Genomic DNA, 20,423 nt, shown 5'->3' with positions numbered 1-20,423 from the left:
GTAAGACAACAGACTGGATTTGGGGAAAGCAGCAACTAATAAATTAAGTTTTCTGATGGGAGACTCCCTCAGGATATCTTAACCCTCCTTCAGCTGATGGAAGTAGTTGATGTGTTCTGGAAAATTCCCTGTACCCGAGCTCACCCCTCATCCTTAGATGTCCCTTGCCCTATGACGCCTGCCAAAAGTCTTTGTCAAGGCGACTCCAGACACATTCAGTGTTGATGTCTTGTCCTTCTATCTCCCAACAAGGTCAATTTCACTTTACGCCCCCCACAAACTCAACATTTAACTGCACTTTAACCAAAATGCTCCAAACTGTTGTGTGAATGAAATGCAAATGAGGCTGGATCCATTCACCCAATTTCTTTGCTCTCCAATAGACAATGGCCGAGAACTCCCTCAATAGTGTAGTCCTTCCACAGCTACAGTTCTTTACCTGCCCTGGGCCCCTCTTCCCTGATTTCATCCCCATGTGACAATGCTCAGCTCCCTTCTTTCTGAGGCTTAGATCACAGGCTTTACAGATGGAGAGAGGAAGAGATTGTCCCTAGTGGGTACTATGTAGGACTTTTTAAAGACATTTTTCTTCAAGGACAGCAACACCTTCAAAATCAAACGTCTCGCTGAAATTCCTTTTGCCCACCATTATCCCAATTATCACTTTAAAACCACTGTTAGTAAAAGAGACTAGAGAGGAAATATTATTCAGGGTTAACCAGTGCATTCACAGCATGTTTTAGACAGAAGTTACCTGTGTACAGAACTTTCTGTGTTCCCACCCTTGGTCAGTTTTCCCTGTTCTCTGTGTTGCTGTTTAACTCCACAACAGAAGAGATGAAGCATTTTAAAATAAATCATACATCCCCAGCAGATGGCAGGGGCTGCCACATCTGAATCCACCAGCATATGCCACACTGAAATTCTTTAAACTCTATCTCTCTACCGATTGGGTTGCTGGTTGACAATCTCTCTATTAAGGTCCTGGTGCTGCAAACAAGCATTGTCTCAAACACCTGTCAGAGATGGGCTAGGCATACTTAATGCTGCCACAGTGCGGGGGGCTGGATTAGATGACCTCTCAAGGTCCCTTTCAGTCCTACATCTTCCTACACTTAGGAAGGAAGAATCCCATGCACAGCTATAGACTGGGGACCGACGAGCTGGGCAGCAGCTCTGCAGAAAAGGACCTGGGGGTAACGGTGGATAAAAAGCTGGATATGAGTCAGCAGTGTGCCCTGGTTGTCAAGAAGGCTAATAGCATACTGGGCTGCATTAGGAGGAGCATTTCCAGCAGGTCACGGGAAGTGATTATTCCCCTCTATTCGGCATTGGTGAGGCCGCATTTAGAATATTGTGTCCAGTTTTGGGCCCCCCACTACAAAAAGGATGTGGACAAGTTAGAGAGAGTGCAGCGGAGGGCAACCAAAATGATTAGGGGGCTGGAGCACAGGACTTATGAGGAGAGGCTAAGGGAACTGGGCTTGTTTAGTCTGCAAAAGAGAAGAGTGAGGGGGGATTTGACAGAGGCCTTTAACTACCTGAAAGGGGGTTCCAGGGAGGATGGGGCTAGGCTGTTCTCGGTGGTGGCAGATGACAGAACAAGGAGCAACGGTCTCAAGTTGCAGGGCGGGAGGTCTAGGTTGGACATTAGGAAAATGTTTTTTACTAGGAGGGTGGTGAAGCACTGGAATGGGTTACCTAGGGAGGTGGTGGAATCTCCATCCTTAGAGGTTTTTAAGCTGAGGCTTGACAAAGCCCTGGTTGGGATGATATAGCTGAGGTTAGTCCTGCTTTGAGCAGGGGGTTGGCCGAGATGACCTCCTGAGGTCCCTTCCAACTCTAATATTCTATGATTCTATGATTCTATGATCTCTATGATTCTCTAGCAGCAATTTCATTGAAATCAGTGGTCTGATTTCTATCAATAAATGTTCTAATGTTATTGACCTGTTTCAAGGGGATGGCTATTTTTGGGGGGGAGGGGGGGCAAAGCATGTTCTGTTTTGGTGTGGAAGGGAGGAATTAGTTGATTGCTAAAACACTTAGAAGTTTTGGTCCCAATTCTTCAAGCACTTCCTTTGAGGCACAGTGCCCAGTATGATGAGTTCTTCCTTTAACTTCAGTACTATGACCGGCAATATTTAAATCAAGATATGGACCAAAAGTCTTTTCAGTATTTGGATAACATATGGATTAATTCAGACCTTGTGCTAAGGAAATTACACTTGAGAGCAGACGGACAGATTAAGAAAGAATAACCAGGAAATGAACAAGACAAAATAGCTTTAAATACCAGACAATATAGCTTTAAATACCTTATACAATCTTTTGGAATCCAGGTAAAGTCAGCAGAATATCAAGTGTCTTCGGAACAGGTGCTTGTTTTATCTGGGTATTATGGCAAACTCAAAAGCACTATTTGAAGAGACAACACTGGATTCTCAGCCGAGAGGAGTTTGTTCTGTTGTAGGCTACGTGACTGTATCTATCGTGAACATAAACTCAAGATCTTTGCTAAACTAACTCAGCCGCAGAAGAAAGCAATATTCTCCTCTTATCTGCAACAGCACTGCTTCTAGCAGTTCTTCCAGCATTTGAGAGGCAGGTGCAATGTGACAAAATAATTAAATAGATGCCCAAGAGAGCTGATGTAAAACAGGTCAGACCTTGATATGAAGCATGGTTGATGTGTTAAAACTCTGTTAATCTCTTCAGAGGAGGCACAAGAAACTTGTACTTATGATCAGACCAGTGGGAATGAAAGAAATCCAAGTGATTAAGTCATGGAAAGAGTGTGTTTACCAGAGAAAATACTCTATCTATCTATCTATGTATCTATCTATATATAAAGGGTGTTACTCTGCATTTAACATGAATTTATTTAAATTCTGAATTAGTCAAATGTCAACTTCCAGCTATTGGACCCATGCTATATATTTCTCTGCTAGACTCAAGAGACCATTATTAAATATTTGTTCCCTTGTAGATACTCACAGTCATCCTTTACTTTCTCTTTGTTATGCAAAATAGATTGAGCTCCTTGAGTCTATCACTATAAGGTAGGGTTTCTAATCCTTTAGTCTTCTCATGGCTCCTGTCTTTACCCTCTCCAATTTATCAAGATCCTTCTTGAATTGGGGGCACCAGAACAGGACACAGTATTCCAGCAGCTGTTGGACCACTGATGAATAAAGAGTTAAAATAACCTCTCTACTTCTGCTTGAGATTCCTGTGTTCATGTATCCAAGGATTCCATTACATAGTGTTGTACCAAGAACTCATGGTCAGCTAATTGTCCTGCATGAGGCCCAAATCATTTTCAATATTTCCTGTCCCTCATAGAGTTTCTCATCCTCTAAATATGGCCGACATTTTTTGTTCCTAGATGTATACATTTACATGTTTCCATAGTAAAATTCATATTGTTTGTTTACCAAGAAATCCAGATAACTCTGTAGCAATGGCCTGTCCTTTTCATTATTACCCACAACTAGAGGCAGGTGTCACATTGTTCTCCATTTTCCACCAGTTACCAAGGCAACAGAGTTACTGCAAAAAACAGATCCTAAGCTAGTGTAGATCAGTGCAACTTCATGGAAGTCATTTGGGGCTAGATCCACAAAGGGACTTTGGTCTTTCACTGTCTAACTTTTAGGCATGGTCTACACTGGTGGCTTAATTCGAATTAAAGTCCCTTAATTCAAATTGATTACTCCCGCATCTACACTTGCGCATTGTTAATTCGAATTAAGGAGCCTTTAAAATCGAATTAATAAAACCACCTCTGCAAGTGGATTAGCGCTTGAAGCTCATCAGTTAATTCACATTAGTGTGAGTGAGGACGCAATGGGACTTACTTCGAATTAATTGGCCTCCAGATTGTATCCCATGATGCCCCATTTCAGTACCCTCCCCAAAGCAGCCCTGGGAAGATTTAAATCTTCATTTCCTGTGGTGAATGGGTTTAAAATCCAAGCTGCGATCACCCCCCCACACACACACAACAAGCCCTTTGCAGTTTGTCTCTTTAAGGGTTTGAAAGATTTCACCCTCCCTCTCCCCGCATGGTGAATGCGTTTTAACTGCCCAGCAAGCCCTTTGCAGTTTGTCCCTTTAAGATTTGTCCCTTTGAAAGTTTAGCCCTTTAAAGTTTGTCCCTTTGAAAGATTTCACCACCCCCCCCCTCCCTGCGTGGTGAGTGCCTTTTAAATGCCAGCAGTGAGAGGAAAGTCTTTGCTACATTGTTTCAGTGGCCAATCATGGAAATTGATACTTTCTTAAGAGTTTATTCACAGTGCTACATGTGGATACATTATATCATGTTTTCCGTCAGTGAAATGGAAACATTTGTATCACTATATTAATATACTAACTGACTCCCTTGTTATTTATCTAACATTCTACAGACACCTGTAGAATCAAAATCAAAGGCAAGCAATACACAGGGGGGGTGGTGGGAGCATAAAAGGCAAACAGCATACACTTCTAAAGTAATCCAGGATAAGCTGCGATGTATTTGTCACGGTCAAAATGAGAGCATAGTTCAGCTGGCTCCATGTGCCTGCAGCAATGGTGATTGGGGGAGTAAAAAACAGCATGAAAATCCTTTTCCTGTTTGTTTGGGGGTGGGGGAAGAGAATGGGGGAAGCAGCGCTGCATCCTGGGATGATGACACTCGTCACAACAGCCTCTATGGTTAGTTGCACTGTGGGATAGCTTCCCACATTGCACTGTTTTCTAATTTGAATTAAGGCTGGCCAGTGTGGATGCAAGAAACCAGCACAAACACTGTAGTGTGGATAGTCTGCAGCGCTTTCTATAAATCACTTTCTGTAATTCGAATTATGCTAATTTGAATTAGTGCTGCAGTGTAGACATAGCCCTAGTCAATGGAAGGGATGAGAGCTGTGCACCTTTGACATCCACATCATGAGATATTACTGAGGGGGATCAGGCCCATTCCCTCTGTCACTGTTATCTCAACCATTATCTCTGTCCTTCCCTCTACAGTCACCAGAGAATATACAGAGGAAGAAAATGTCCAACCGAACTGCTGTGACCGAGTTCCTTCTCCTGGGATTCTCAGATGTTCAGGAGCTGCAGATATTGCACTTTGTGGTGTTTCTGGTGATTTACCTGGCAGCCCTGATGGGGAACCTTCTCATTGTCATGGCTGTAGCCTTCGACCGCCACCTGCACACCCCCATGTACTTCTTCCTGATGAATCTATCAATTCTAGACCTTGGCTCCATCTCTGTCACTATGCCCAAATCCATGGTCAATTCCCTCATGAACTCCAGGTTGCTTTCTTATCCTGGATGCATCGCCCATCTTTCTCTTTGTCGGCTTCACCACAACTGATTTTGCCTTGCTCACCATCATGGCATACGACCGATATGTCGCCATCTGCCAACCACTGCACTACGAGAAGGTGATGAACAGGACAACTTGCGTCCAAATAGCAGCTGGTGCCTGGATCAGTAGTATTGTCTACTCTGCACTCCACACTGGAAACACCTTCAGGTTACCCTTCTGCCAGTCCAATGTCATCAACCAGTTCTTCTGTGAAATCCCCCAACTGCTCAAGTTCACCTGCTCTGACTTGTATCTCAGTGAAGTTGGGTTTATTGCCTTTGGTGCGTTTATAGGTGCAAACTGCTTTGTTTTTATAATTGTGTCGTATGTTCAGATCTTCAAAGCAGTGCTGAGAATCCCCTCTGAAGAGGGCCAGCGTAAGGCCTTCTCCACCTGCCTGCCTCACCTCAGTGTGGTCTCTTTGTTACTTTTCACTGGCTCCTTTGAGTACCTGAATCCCACCTCCACCTCAGCATCAAATCTGGATCTGCTGATGGGTGTTCTCTATGCCATGGTGCATCCAGTGATGAATCCCATCATCTATAGCATGAGGAACAAGGAGATCAAAGCTGCGTTACAGAAACTGATTGTGTGGAGGATATTCACCAAGAATTAGAATGTCCGTCCTTGCTCCTTGACTGTGATTTCATCCTGAGCTTCTTTATCGACTGATGATAAAATTGTCTCCTTGATACACGTGTAATATGTTTATGAAGTAATAAAATCCAGACTAACTCCACTGAAGTCAGAAGAGTTAGTGAAGGGTTACAGCAGAGTAAATAGGATCAGAATCTCTATATTTATCCATAAATCTGCCTACACACCTATCTGTTCATCTTAGAGGTTTATACTGCTATCATCACCACACGACCTGACCACATTGCACAGAATATCAATAGCCATAGCTAAGTCCCCAGTGAACTTCATGAAGTTTCTGTCTCTTCTCCTTTTTTGACATAAAAATTGTGTTTCAGGTCTGAGTGGTTTGCTTTGTGTTTGCTTGATTGTTTCTTTTTGTGTGTGTTATTTTGTTTATTGGGTGGTTGATTTGTTCCTGTTCTCCACGTGGTTTATTTGGGGGGTAGGAGTTTGGGAGTATGGCATATGCTTGTTTAAATGAGGGTATCAATTATTTATCATCTATTCGAGACACAATCTCATTATCTCTTTGATGGGGTTTTCTGAGGGTCTTAAAGTTTTGCTTTCCCCATTCATGAAGACTTGGAAAAAAATTGTGTGGGTGTCAGGGTAGCTGAGTTTCTGGTCAAACAATTATTTTTATGCTCTATCATTCTTTCCATGGTGGAAAGGCATTTTGGAAGAGAAAGCTATTGCAATGCCTAACGACAAACTGAGTCGTGGTAATAAGGCAAAATTTTTATCCTACCGAACAATTGTTGTGATGGATCTGGAGTTGCTATCTAATATTTTCTCTTATGTTAAACTTTGTTCCTACCATAATAAATAAATCACACTTTGTATTGAGAAGTCCGGCCAGTCACTCAACTTATTACTGCTCACAGCTCCTGAGAGAAGAACTGCTGGTATCAAACCCTGTTGAGAAATCACCTTGGTGCACAGGGTGTTGTAGGCTGAGACCCTGCTCAAGAGGGGGAAAATCAGGTGATTCTGCCTTAAAAGAGGGGCAGGCTTATGGCTGAGACCTGAGTGGGTGACCTCAGAGAGATCCGAGAAGGGGTAAGAGGTGCAGCTAATCCTGTAACCAGGGCAACTGGGATTTAGTCATTCACTGCAAAGGGTTAATTTGGAATTAACCAATGGTCTTTCCTCCACACAGGGTTCCAAATGTGTCCAGAGCGCAGAAGCCAACCGTTATTGCTGCTGTTGTTATTATTAATATTGTTATTTTTAAAGCATGTTTGTGCTTATTTGTGTACCCTATGTATACATTAAATATAAGCAGAGTATGTAGCTAGCTAGCTAGATAGATAGATAGAATATGAATAACGAAAGCCAATGATTGTGCCTCTTTTGTTGTCCATTATTGTTGATGTCCAGATCAATGATTTCCTTTAAAATATTCATTATTTGGAGTTATTTATTAAAGAATTTCTGCCAATATTTCTGACCCCAGAGCTCATTGACAAGAACTTCCTGATAAGAAATGTCTGTTAGCTTTGAGCTGTTTTGACTGGACATATTTTAACAGGCTCTGTTTCTTTTGCCTTATTGGTTACAATAGATTATCCCGCTCCCACTTTGTATAAGTAATGTCCTATTCGTTCGGCCAAAGGCAGTGATGGGTAGGACACTCAGGTTCCAGCTCTGTCTCATTTAGAACAGGCCCGGTAAGTGCTCTGATCACTGCCTTATTGGCTATTCTTGGCTATTGCTCCCTGGTGTTGGCTCGAAATCCCATCCTGCACCTGAGATACCGTCTCAATGGAAGTTTAATTACAACAGATGTGCTTCTAGGAGAAGTGACAGTATTGACGAATCAGCATTTTTTTATTAAAAAAGCTTCATTTGAAAAATCCCAATGACAAAAATTGGATCAGAGTTTTGCCTTGTTTTCCCGAGTCAGTTAGGAAACACTGCAAAACCTTCCTCTTCCAAAAAAACTTTCTACCATAAGAAGAATGACACAGCACTGATGTATTTAGGTATTGAGGTGTAATATAATAAAAAGGATGCCTATCCATGCAGATTAATAACCTGATAAGAACCCATTAAAATCCCAGCTGAATTAATGTTATCATCTCAACAGGAGCCCAGACATCTATGAAACTCTTAGAATCATGGAATATTAGAGTTGCAAGGGACCTCAGGAGTTCATCTAGTCCAACCCCCTGCTCAAAGCAGGACCAACCCCAAGTAAATCATCCCAGCCAGAGCTTTGTCAAGCTGCAGCATAAAAACTTCTAAAGATGGAGATTCTACCACCTCTCAAGGTAACCCATTCCAGTGCTTCACCACCCTCTGAATGGAAAACCTTTTCCTAATATCCAACCTAATCCTCCCCTACTGCTACTTGAGACCACTGCTCCTTGTTCTGTCATCTACTATGAAGGCTTAAGATTTAATTTAATGTTTAATTGTGCCTGCTTTGCTCGTAGATTAATACGTTTGATAGCCAGTAAGACCCATTAGATCATCTTGACCTCTTGCTTAGCACAGGCAGGATAATTTCACCTGGTTACTCCTGTCCTGAACCCACTAACTTGTGTTTGACAAAAGCATCTTCCAGAAAGGCAGCCAGGCTGGATTTGCAGACTTTAAAATGTAGGCCCAAAGCTTGATTTTGTTATATTTGATTCTGTTATTAAGTGCATTGAAATGCCAGATCCTTTTTGGTATAGGACAAACCACCACAGCAGTTTTTTCTGAGGTCATGCAATCTAGCCTGGCCTTCCAATTTGTGAAATAGGAATCTGTTAGCTATTGATAACTTTGTTTTTGAAACCGCAATCTGGTCATTGATTATTTTGTGTGTAAAGTTACCAAAGAATCTGGTTGTGAAATTGTTTCTGAGTACATGTGTTCTAAAGTTGGTTGTAAAATGAGCATCAGCATATGTCCTGACATAAAGAAACCCATTGTGAAATGAAATTACCCTTGTTATAGTAGAAAGTGTTTTAGATAAGAAAAAAATGTTCTTGTTTCTGAAGGACGTCTGAGTCTTTCAGCCATAAGTTTTAGTTGAATGTTAAGAAATTAGCATGTGAATGGATGAGTGAGTAATGTGCGTACGTGAAACTAGGGAGTGACGGAGAAAGGCACCAGCCTCGAATGTTTAAGGGAAGAAGAAGGGAGTGAAGATAACAATTTTTACGACCCAGCTGGCCGAAGATTGCCCACCCTGATAACCCTGTGGTCCATCTCGAAGGACAAAGACAAGATGGACTGTGATAGATAAGAACAAGGGTCATGCTTGCAAAATATGGGTAATTGATAATCAAACCAGGATACAGATGCAGCATGACAAAGCAAAACCCATAGAGTGGCATAGGAGCTCACCCCTATAAAAAGGGGACAGAAAGATGAGGACTTTGGGTTTGGTTCTACAGTCATCCTCCAGGAGCATCAGCATGCATCAACAGACCCCTGCTCCCTCCCTCATGTCTTAGCCACCTGCTCAGTGGACTAACACGAGCAGCTAAGGCTAGTAACTATACTCCATCTCTGTAGAACTTTATCTATGTGTGTGTGAATGTATCAGAAGAAATGTATTTTAGAAATAGATGAAACTGCTTTTGTTGTAGAGAATTTCTGTATTCACAATAAACGTGGCGTGTTACCTTGTCCCCCTGAATAAGATCCTGTTTGTTTCATAAGTATAACAAATAGACGGAGAACACTCTGTTTTCCAAGTGCTGAGCACTCAGGGTCGATGGGAAATTGCCCATGTGGCTACAAAAGTCTTGCATGAATCACACAGTTTATATTCTATTGAATGGCACAAGCACAGAGCTCCGCCTTATGCTAAATCCATGGCACCGTTGGTGCCTAGAACCAACGCAAGCTTTGTGCACCCATCCCTGAGAGGCGCTGAGTGCTGCTGGTTTCACGGGCCACGCTCTGCTCCACATTCAGTCACCATCACTGATAGGCTGCGTAGGCCCGACCCTGCCACCCTTACTTGGGTAACCACGACTCACTCAAGTGACCACGCTGGTTGTGCTATGAGCACTTGTGTGAGTAACTAATACCTGTGTAAGGTTACTTCGGTAATATGACTCACTCAAGTGACCACGCTGGTTGTGCTATGAGCACTTGTGTGAGTAACTAATACCTGTGTAAGGGTTACTTCGGTAATACGACTCACTCAAGTGACCATGCTGGTTGTGCTATGAGCACTTGTGTGAGTAACTAATCCCTGCACAAGGCCGTCAGAAGGAAGCCATTTTCCAAACAAAACTCAACGGAAGACCCAGTGGATTTAAGACAACCCTCAGGGCTAGGTCTACACTGCAGCTGGGCGTGATGCCCTGTGAACCCGAGCAGACTTGCACTAGCCACACGCAGGTTAAAACCAGCAGCCTGGATAGTGCTGCTCAGCCAGAGTTTCTGCAATGTCCACACTGCTGTTTTTAGCATCCTAGCTGGAACTCCCACCTACGATAGAGCCATTCCCTTACGGACCCGATCTTGCAACTTTCTTCTTTTGAGCAATGCACGATCCTTGCTGATCCAGGCTGGAGAGCTCTCGGACTGGCTGCCAGAGGACAAGTGACACAACTGAACACTGAAATATTAGCTGGTTATGTTAAGCTCCACTGTTCACACTGTTCTTCAAGGCAGACAATGCCCTGGGGAGGCTGCAGTTGTTTGTCGAGACCAGTGAGATCATCCACAGGGGCTCGTATCCCTAGATATGTTCTTCAGCTCATATTTAGGACAGCCTGATGAACCACTGAAAAAATGGCCCTTGGTTCTCAAGGCAGGTGAGAGACTTTCTTGGTTTTATTAGAGAACTGATCATGATATTGTCTCACGTTGTCCTTTAAGTTGTGTACTGAGAGATGTGTGGGGTGCACAGCGTTTTACAATAGGAGTAAAGACATGGTCCTTGCTCCTAAGATCCTATTGACTCAGCTGATCATGGCAAGTCAAGATGCTTGGGAGAGAGAACAATAGCCATGGATGGATGGGATAGAATGCACACAACTGGGCAATGAGCGTTGTTTGGCTAGCAGCAAAGGCATAATAGTGCCTTCTTTCTTTCTTTCTTTCTTTCTTTCTTTCTTTCTTTCTTTCTTTCTTTCTCTTGGGACTGGAAGTATTGTTGGAGGGATGCTAGAAGAAGGCATAGTTCTGAAGACTGAAATGAAGGAGGAGAGAGATGTTTTGTGTAGGACTGGTTCAGGAAAAGCAGCTTGAGGATTTAGGTACCATTTCCAGTGAAATGTAATGGACATGGGCTGTCCAACAGCTCTGAAAATTGCCACCTTGCAGCCTGGGAGAAGGTGCAAAGATGCTAGTGAAAGAAGGGAATAAATGGGGACAGGAAAGAAGTGGAATTAATGGAGTTGCAATCTGACAAGGGGCATGGTGGAGCCATGTAGGCATGGGTCCACCTGGGAGCTGGAAGAAAAGAATAGGAGGGATTGACGAGCTGGGAATATTTTACATGTTTTCTATTTTTTATACGATGTTTTATACAATTCTAAATTTTATACGATTTTTTATACAGTGTTTACAGCTACTGTCTGTTAGCTGGTGCCTGGTATATTTGCGAGGGGCTGCAAAGGAAAAGGGTGAGGGACATAGGCACCTCTTCCTCTATTTACCCATTGATCCTGAAACTTTTATTTTTTGTCCACCTGTTGTGTCCTGCCCGGAGGTTGTCTAGGGCAGGTGCTACCTCTTTATCATTTGTGTGTAAAACATCCAGCACAATAGGGAACTGATTGCTGATTGGGCCTCTATATGCTACAGTGCAAGTGTTATTACTATTTGTACTGTGAATAACCAAGAAGGAGGCCAGGAGTACATATGTATTGTGACTCACTCTTCCAGCAGAATGTTTTTGATCTGGTTCCAGCTAAATGTACAGAACGCTAAATATTGTTGACCTGGCTTGATGTTAAATTTGAAATGGAGAATAGATCTGTTTGTAGAGTTATAGTTGCAGACTTTGTAGTTTGTAAAGTCGATAGCAGAGCTGGTCAAATCTAGGAATTTCTATTCCAAACTCATAATTCTGAAATTTCTCATGAAACTAACATTCACAAAAGCCTCTCATTTTGGAAATACTTGCATTGAATCAACCTTACCCAGACACTTGATTTCAGTCAGGTCAATGTATTTGATTTTTTAATTTTGAAGCCCTTTATTCTGACTTTATCATTACAACTTTTATATTATATTATATTATATTATATTATATTATATTATATTAAACATTTTGATAATTTTCTGTCAAAATATGACAAAATTGACACATTGTCGTATTGTTTTATTTCATGATCATTTTCTGATGGAAAATTATTATGTTGGAAAACTTTCAGCCAGCTCTAGTTGACAAAGGTGTCCTTCCCAGCAGAGATTACAGACAGTGCTATGGTCATGGTATATATCAACATCAATAACATGGAAAAGGTGAACAGGAGGCGAGGGAAGCTAAATATACAGTATTAGGAAATAGGGCTAAATACTCTTCAACAGCAATAGCCAAAAATATTGCCGTATCCCTGCAGTGTTTTGGCTAATTACTGTGCAATTATTTAAAAGGATGAAAATTATCATATTTGTTTGTCTTTGTGTTTTATTATCAATACAAAAATGAAGGGAAATACCTTGAAAAAGACAAAAATGACCTAAGATATAATTACCAGGGATCCTAGTATTCCATGATCAAAGAAACAAAATTCTCTGAAAGAACCATAAAAATACGCATTTTCCCATGATTAACATGAAATGCTGAACATTAGTTTCCCGCAGCCACAATATATACAGGTATCAGTGGAACACAATGTTTTATATTTACAATTTTTAATTTATATTTAAAATTTGCAATGCAAGTTTGAAGCCTACCAGTGCCATCAATCCTTATAATAAAATAAAACAGAATTGCAATTTGGATCCATCTAGAGGATTCTACTCCATCCTCTAGATCATTAATGAAGATTTAGAAAAAAACTGGCCCCAGGGGCACTCCACTTGTTACCGGCTGCCAACTAGACATTGAGCCATTGAGCACTATCTGCTGAGCCTGATGATCTACCCAGCTCTCTATCCACCTTATAGTCCATTCACCCAACCCATACTTCTTTCACTTGCTGGCAAGAATACTGTGGGAAACTGTATCAAAAGCTCTGCTAAAGTCAAGATATATCAAGTCCACCACTTTCCCCACATTCTCACAGATCTGTCTGTCTGTCTAATTATTAATCATTAAATTAAGCAAATGGGCAAACTCATTGTGTTTGATTGCTGTAGTTGTTAATCTATTGCTATCAATTCAATAAAAGCTTCCAGTATTTTCTTGGGGTTTTTTCGTTTTATTTTATATATAAAAGTAAGATTATCCATTTCTGATATTTGCCAAATTTCATAGTGGTGAATAAAGTTATCATCATTGTGAAGGACATGGGAGATGCTTGTGTTATATCATCAATATTCTTCATTCTCCTATTTGTTTGCTTGTATTTGTGCTGCTATATCATTACAAAGAGATTAAGTGTCACACAAGTGGCCAGCAGGTAGGCAGGAAGGGCGGTATACATTTCAGATTGTGCCATTCACCAATACTTATCAGGACAATTTAGGTGTCAATTCCTTTGAAGTTTACCTCTGACCATTGCTATCATAACCCCTAGCTTGGTATGGGGGTGGGGAGAGAGGTTCAGGGTGGGAAAATGGAGTCAAACAATCTTGCAGTTGATGAAAACCTGAGTCTCTGAGCTTGGGAGAGACAGAAACAGGGACAAGTGGGAAGTAGACTGAACCCCAGACCCAGAAACGGGGTCTGGTTAAATAAAGTCTACCTACGATTTAGGTAAGACAGCTGCATGAAGGCCTTTTGTTCTTTAATCCTCTGCTTTTGTTCTGCTTCGATTCCTGCTGTTGAGATTCAACTTAGTTTTGAAAAACCTGTTTTGTGGTCACTGTATTCCTCATTCGTGTCGGATCCCAAAGGGAAGCCTTGAAGGTCAACCAAATCCGGCTGGGCCTGTTTAATAAACACAGCTGGTACCTGGGGGCTGTAGCTAATCTGAGAGTGGGAGAATTGTAGGATTCCACTCCAGAGAGGTGAAGACAAGAGGGCGATCACCAGGGTGGATTGCACTCAGGGAGATGCTGAGAGAGGTCCGAGATACAGTTAGCCCTGAAACGTGACAATCATTTTTTCCTAATGATTTCCATCAGTCAAAGCACCTAGCTGAAGCTATGACCTTGCTTCTGAAACAAGATTCGTGCAGATATTCTCTTGTGCCCATGTAGAATAATATTGTTAGTAGTAGTTATCATGTTTGTTACTCTACTACCTACGGGCCAACTGGGAACAGGCCCTGTAGTGCTAGGTCCTATATAAACATAGAATAAATGAAAGTCCCTTGCGAAAGAACTTTTAATCTAAATAAGTAAGACATCTAAAATGTAGAGTAAAGGGAAAAAAATGGACTTCAGTGGTCTCCACATGGGCACACAGGTTAATACATATGAATATGATTATAAAATCAGGGCCTGAGAAATGGAGGGTGAGTACATTTAATGTGAAAAATGTCTGATTTCCCAGTGTTAGACTCAAGAAAATAATGATCTAAGTGAATGGGATTTTTGCCTCAAGGAATCGTGATCGCAAAGGCCGACATTCTTATACATGTTGAGTTGGTGCCCCAATGCTTGAATGCTCTTATTGAAATCAGCAGCAAGATTGGAATTTTCAAGTGCATAAAGGAAGTAGGTGCACAGTTCACACTGAAATGTAGGGGCATAAATCCCTTAGGTTCCTTTGAAAATCCTAGTCTGAGAGAAAGGAAACAGAAAGTCATTTGGAACCAGAATTTTTCATTTTTCTCCAAAATGGTTTTGGGTTGGGCAATTCACTGAAACCAACTCTTCCCAACAAAAAGTTCTGGTTCTGATGAGCTGGCCTTTTCTGCTGAAAAAACTTTTCGTGAAAACATTCCCGGCCAGCTCCAATCTGTAGATCTCTGCCTGACAGGTGTTCAAATGAGACCAGCTGCCATGTAGATATCTAAGTGATTTGTACAGGTTTTCCAAGGCTGAGTAACAGATGCCAGCATCTCTGGTTGCTGAGAAGAGGCAGGAGAGGATTCTCCAGTGTTCTCCATGAGAACTGCAGGGAGGTAAGCACTTTTGAAAATCCGATCACTTCATGTAGATGTCTAATTGAGAGCTATTGGTCAGGGGCAACATTTTAAAGTTATTTAGACATCTAGAGGGATTTTCAAAAAGCACCTAACACTCATCTTTAAATGCCTGAATACCTTTAAAAATATGGCCTTGAGCTCTTTTGAAAATCTCGCCCTATAGCTATTGCAGAAATTTACAGCCCACATATTTAGTGGAGTGTAAAAAATCTGCCCTGGCAACCATTTTCAGATTTGCTTTATTTTGAAGAGTGCACCATGATGGAGAAAAATTGCAATTAGTTAAAAAAAAATACAGAATAACCAACTCATGATTCCCCATCCATGGGACTGGATTTCAAATCAGAAATACGCCAAACTAAAATAAAAGTCTATTATATGAATTCTTAAAATTGTGACAAAATAGCAAAAAAATATGTATTAAAAAAAGAAACTGTTGAAGAATGGCATTTTTATGTGAATTCTTTTTTATTGTATTTTAAGGATTTTCAAAGGTTTACAAATTTTCGATAGCCATCCTTTGGTATGTGACGTTAAAATCAAATGCATGACAATTACTACTAAATTAATGTATAAATAAGTAATTCAGCATTGATCAGTGCAGTCTGAACCAGCAGAGTAACATGTCATGTTACCTCAAGACACACCTGCAATATATATGCATCAACACACACACTGAAAGATAAGTCCCTTTTGTTCTCCCTGTCCCCTAATACAAGGAAAAGAGATGTTCAATGTGTCTGAGTGGCAGAAAAATTACCACTCACAAAAGGAAATTATTTTTCACAAAATGTTCATAAAGGCAGTTAGCCTGTGGAACTCACTGCCACATGATATAATTGTAGCCAAGAATTAAACAGCATTTATGTGCCTTGGTGTTTTTCAAAATCCCCCTAAGTACCTATCTGCATCTTTAGGTGTCTAAATCCCTTTGACAATCTTGCTGATACCCTCTTGTTATCACGGGGAAATGCTGGAGGTTTGGGGAGGTAGAGGAGTGCAGAAGAAGGATCAGTATTAAAAAATGCTTCCCGATGATTCATTTCTTTCTGTTCTTACAGGTCAAAGTTTTGGTGAACAAATGTCCGTTGCAAACCAGTCAATAGTGACTGAGTTTTTTCTCCTGGGACTTTCCAGCGACCCACGGCTCCAGACTTTCCTCTTCCTGGTGTTTCTAGATATTTACCTGACAACTCTAGGGGGCAATGTGGCCATCATGTTGGCAAGATGGGCTGATCCTCACCTCTGCACCCCCATGTATTTCCTCCTGTCCCATTTATCCTTCTCAGACATCTGCTTCTCCTCAGTCACGGTGCCTAAGATGTTGGAGACGCTCCTGTCGGAGCGGAAGACCATTTCCGTCCGTGGTTGCATTGCCCAGATGTTCTTCCTCCTCCTCTCGGGGTGTAGTGAGGTTTTCATCCTCTCCGCCATGGCCTACGACCACTACGCCGCCATCTGCGACCCGTTGCGTTATATGAGTGCAATGAACAAACGCGTCTGCAATCAGCTGGTGGCTGGCGCCTGGTTGATCGGCTCTGTATATGCCCTCATAAACACTCTCCCTCTGTCTGCCTTGCGTTTCTGTGGGCCGAACACCATCCACCATTTCAGCTGTGAGCTTCCCTCCCTGGTGGCCCTGTCCTGCTCCGAGACCTTCACTAGCGACACGGTGTTTCTCTTTTCTGCCCTGACAATCGGGCTGGTCTCCTTCTCCCTGACCCTGGGCTCCTACATTCATATCCTTGCCACCATACTGAGGATACGCTCCGCGGAGGGCAGGCGTAAAGCCTTCTCCACCTGCAGCTCCCACCTCACTGTGGTGGGCTTATGTTACGGGACGGGCTTATTTAGGTATTTCAGGCCCAGCACAGCCTTCTCAGTGGCTCTAGATGGACTGGTGTCCATCCAGTACTGCATTTTAAACCCCATGTTAAACCACCTCATCTACAGCCTGAAAAACAAGGAGGTGAAACAGCTCTGAGGAGACAACTCCAGGGAAAGAACCTCCCTATTCCCGTGTAACCCGAGCACCATTCTGTTAAATGATTCAGAAAGAAGCAGAGAAATGCCACAGCTGCCTGCTCATATTCTCTGCTAGCGTGCTGCAGGGAGGGACTTTGGACCTACATGTTCACGGCCAGTGGCGATTGCATCGCAGGCACCTTCAGGGACCACTAGGGTGGGGCAAAGCCGTCAGCGCCAGCCAAACTCTGAATTTGATGAGAGTTGGATCTTCGCCGTCAGCGGGAGCGGGGCCAGGCCATCACTCAGCGCTTTGGCACGTCCCCACCCTACAGAGCTCAGTGTATGTGAAGTCAAGTCCAACATACCCACCCCCCCAGTCTGCGGAAACAAGGACCCAGACCCCACTTCATTGGGGAGAAACTGAAGAGAGATGCCAGCTGGCTGGAGAAGAAGTGGCCAGAGGCAGGACCTCTGGATATTTGGAGAACTTTCCTCAACTTCGACTGGACTTTCCCTGCCCTGTGCTGAAGGCCTGTTTGCTCCAACCGTCTCCCTCCCTTCCAGTGCCTTTGTCTCAGCTCCTCTACACAGCTGCCCCTTACTGTCTTCTGCCCTTCCCTGTCCCCCTCTCCCTGCAATGTCCCCTCCGCCTCCACTTTTCTTTCCACTTAGCTGAGCCCCTCCTAACTAAACCCACCTTTAAAAAAATATATCAGGGCACTGGTGGTGTGTTCTCCTGCTTCCCTCACCCCGTTTCTGACTGGGATATGCAGACTGTCAGCTTTTTGGGGCTGGGAACATTTGTGTTTGTACAGCCCCTAGCACAGTGGGGTCCCGGCTTGGCCCTTCAGCACAACCGAGACTGATTAGGTAACGGTGAATGGCTCAAGCCGTCCGTGCGCAAAGTTCCCGCAGCACGAAGGTAGTGTGAGCTGGGTGGGGAACACCCTCTGGAAAGGGGGGATCTATGGCAGGAGTAGGAGACGGCTATGCCGCATCGGCTGCTTCCTCCCCTGACAGAGCAGCGCCGCCCAGTGGCGGGTCTGGGGTGGAGGCAGGAATCAGGTGTATCAGGAAAGGAAAGGAGCGTGAGGGAGGGATTCTCTGATGACTCACAGTTACGTGAAGGTGGGGCACAAGGATTGTGGCTCTCATGAGCACAGTGAAGGACCGGGCCTTATGTGTGGCATAGTAGCAATGTCTGTGGTTAAGACTGACTCACTTTCCATGGCCTAGCCCCTTGCCTTCCAGTTGCCATGGGCTAATGTTAGCTGGGGAGGCTGGGCTTGTCCCTGTTCACCCTTCGCCTGGCAGAAGGGCCGTCCTGGGGTCAGAGCAAGTCAAAAACCCATCCATGTTCGGGTGCGTGATCAGCCACAGAACATCACCATTTGCACAGGCCTGGATGAGCGTGTCCCAAAACGTGCCACTGGACATCCCCAGCTGCCCTGCACGTGCTCCCAGCTCTCCCTCAGCCGCCTGGCTCAGTGGCCTCTGGGCTCCAGCAGGATCTCTTCAGCTGACTTGTGTCAACAGCTCCCCTTTTTACAGCCGTCACGCAGCTGAGAGGTTTCACAAAGTCACGTCCGACGGAGCTGGGAACAGAAAGCAGATCTTCACTAATGCAGACAGAAGCCTTGTCTAATCTGCCAAATCTATATGCCTGCAGATGCTGTCTGTGAAACGAGGCCATTCCTGGAGATCGAACCCTCTAGCTCAGTGGGTGACCTCTCCCGCTAGTGGCTGTTCCACAGGGGATAATAAACTACTACTACCGGCAGCAAGTGAAGTACTAGAGTTTAGCAGTTTGCAAAAAACCATGAGATGCTAATTTCCTTTATTAGTTCAAGGGGCGGAGAGCAGTGAGGGGCACTGGACAGTCCTGGGTTCAAAACCAGCTGGTCTTAGACATAGGGATTTATTTCAGTTTCATGTCACAATTTATATACATAGATTCTTTTTAAAAATCCCTAGGAAACGCCATTTAAAACCTTACATTAAGGATAAACTTTTCAAATTTACTAATCTGCCACTCTTAGGGGCCACATTACTGTCACGTCTGAGCGCCTCCCAATCTGCCATGTGTTTATTCTCACAACGCCCCCGGTGGGGTAGGGCCAGGCTGTCATTCCCATTGCATAGATGGAGAACTGAGGCACAGAGAGACTCAAGCCCAGATCCACCCAAGGCAATGGCAAGCGTCTTAGATACCGAGCCACCCGGCGGCATCCCAAGTGCCAAGCTAGGTGCCCTGCACAATGCACGGTAAGAGTGAGGCACCTGAGACTGGGATCCACAAAGGAAGCACACAGGACGGGGAGACACCTAAACGAGCCAATGGGAGGTGCTGAGGAGAAAGGAGTTGTATAAGTCCCTCCCCTATCAGGGGTGGGGCCAGGGGGAGGCACCTCCCTCTGCTTGTTGTTCTCAGTGGTGAGCGGTCTCCTGGAGTTAGGCGACGATGCCATTTCGCAAGGAATTATGGGGGGTGGGGGAAATGAAGGGGGAAGGACACCCTTATCCCAGTGGCTTTTAGGTGCCTCCAGCATTAGGTGGCAGCTGAGAAGGCATCCTGAGGATCTCAGTGGCTTCTAAATGTTGGATTTATGGGCCTAACATGGCAGCGAGGTGCCTAAATCCTTTGGTGGATCTGGGCCTAAATGACTCACCTAGGAAGTCTGGGGTGGAACAGCGACTTGACCCTAGGTCTCCCACGTCCTAGGCTAGAGCCCCAACCACTAAGGAAGGCAAATTGAATTTCAATGGGAGTTAGGCACCTAAATCCCTTGGACTATTTTGACAACCCCAGGGCCTATTGCGCTCTTGGGAAGCAACGTGACAGCTGCCTAAGACAGTGTGAAAATCCGGTAGCTAGTTTGGAAACTTCCCCCACAAAATGTCCCCCCAGGAGAGGAGAGCACGGTGTGTATGTGGCTTATCCGTCTCAGATCCGGAGAGAAAACAGCAGCTGCCATGCACAGAATGACCGACTCCTAGAAACGTAAAGGAGCAGCACACGGAGAGCAACGTAATGATGGCGACTGTGGCAGATCAAGACCAATAGGAGCTCATCCAAACAAAGTCCACACTCAATCCCAGTCTTCATATGACTCCGTACCCCGTTCCCTGAGAGTGATGCTCCCACAGACCCCTTGGCATCCTCCATAGATCAATTGGATCCCAGAGAGTTGGGTCCATGGAAACCCTTGGAACTCCAGAGCCATGGATCTTCAGTTAATCCAACATTGGTCACACGGCCATACACAACACAACCCCATGGGTCTTTTAAGGACCAAG

The 20,423-nt window shown here is 43.8% G+C and overlaps 2 protein-coding genes across 2 annotated transcripts; both read left to right on the top strand.

The window, feature by feature from the left end:
• The first annotated feature begins 5,383 nt into the window (after positions 1-5,383).
• LOC137141480 (olfactory receptor 14C36-like) lies at positions 5,384-5,974 on the top strand. Its single transcript, XM_067530374.1, has one exon. The coding sequence runs from the start codon at positions 5,384-5,386 to the stop codon at positions 5,972-5,974; it is 591 nt and encodes a 196-aa protein (XP_067386475.1).
• A 10,265-nt stretch (positions 5,975-16,239) lies between these two features.
• On the top strand, positions 16,240-17,142 carry LOC137141479 (olfactory receptor 8S1-like). Its single transcript, XM_067530373.1, has one exon. It carries the CDS (start codon positions 16,240-16,242, stop codon positions 17,140-17,142), a length of 903 nt encoding a protein of 300 aa, XP_067386474.1.
• The last annotated feature ends 3,281 nt before the right edge of the window (positions 17,143-20,423 follow it).

The sequence above is a fragment of the Emydura macquarii genome, unplaced genomic scaffold (assembly GCF_026122565.2).
Source record: "Emydura macquarii macquarii isolate MOO-44397 ecotype Brisbane River unplaced genomic scaffold, CSIRO-AGI_Emac_v2 contig_3063, whole genome shotgun sequence".
Lineage (NCBI taxonomy): Eukaryota > Metazoa > Chordata > Testudines > Chelidae > Emydura > Emydura macquarii.
Note: the sequence above shows the minus strand (reverse complement) of the source record. Positions and strands in the feature narration are given on the sequence as shown.

What these genes read in the sequence shown, in the direction of transcription:
- LOC137141480 (XM_067530374.1), top strand. Translation starts at nt 5,384, where the DNA reads ATGGCATACGACCGATATGTCGCCATCTGCCAACCACTGCACTACGAG.
- LOC137141479 (XM_067530373.1), top strand. Translation starts at nt 16,240, where the DNA reads ATGTCCGTTGCAAACCAGTCAATAGTGACTGAGTTTTTTCTCCTGGGA.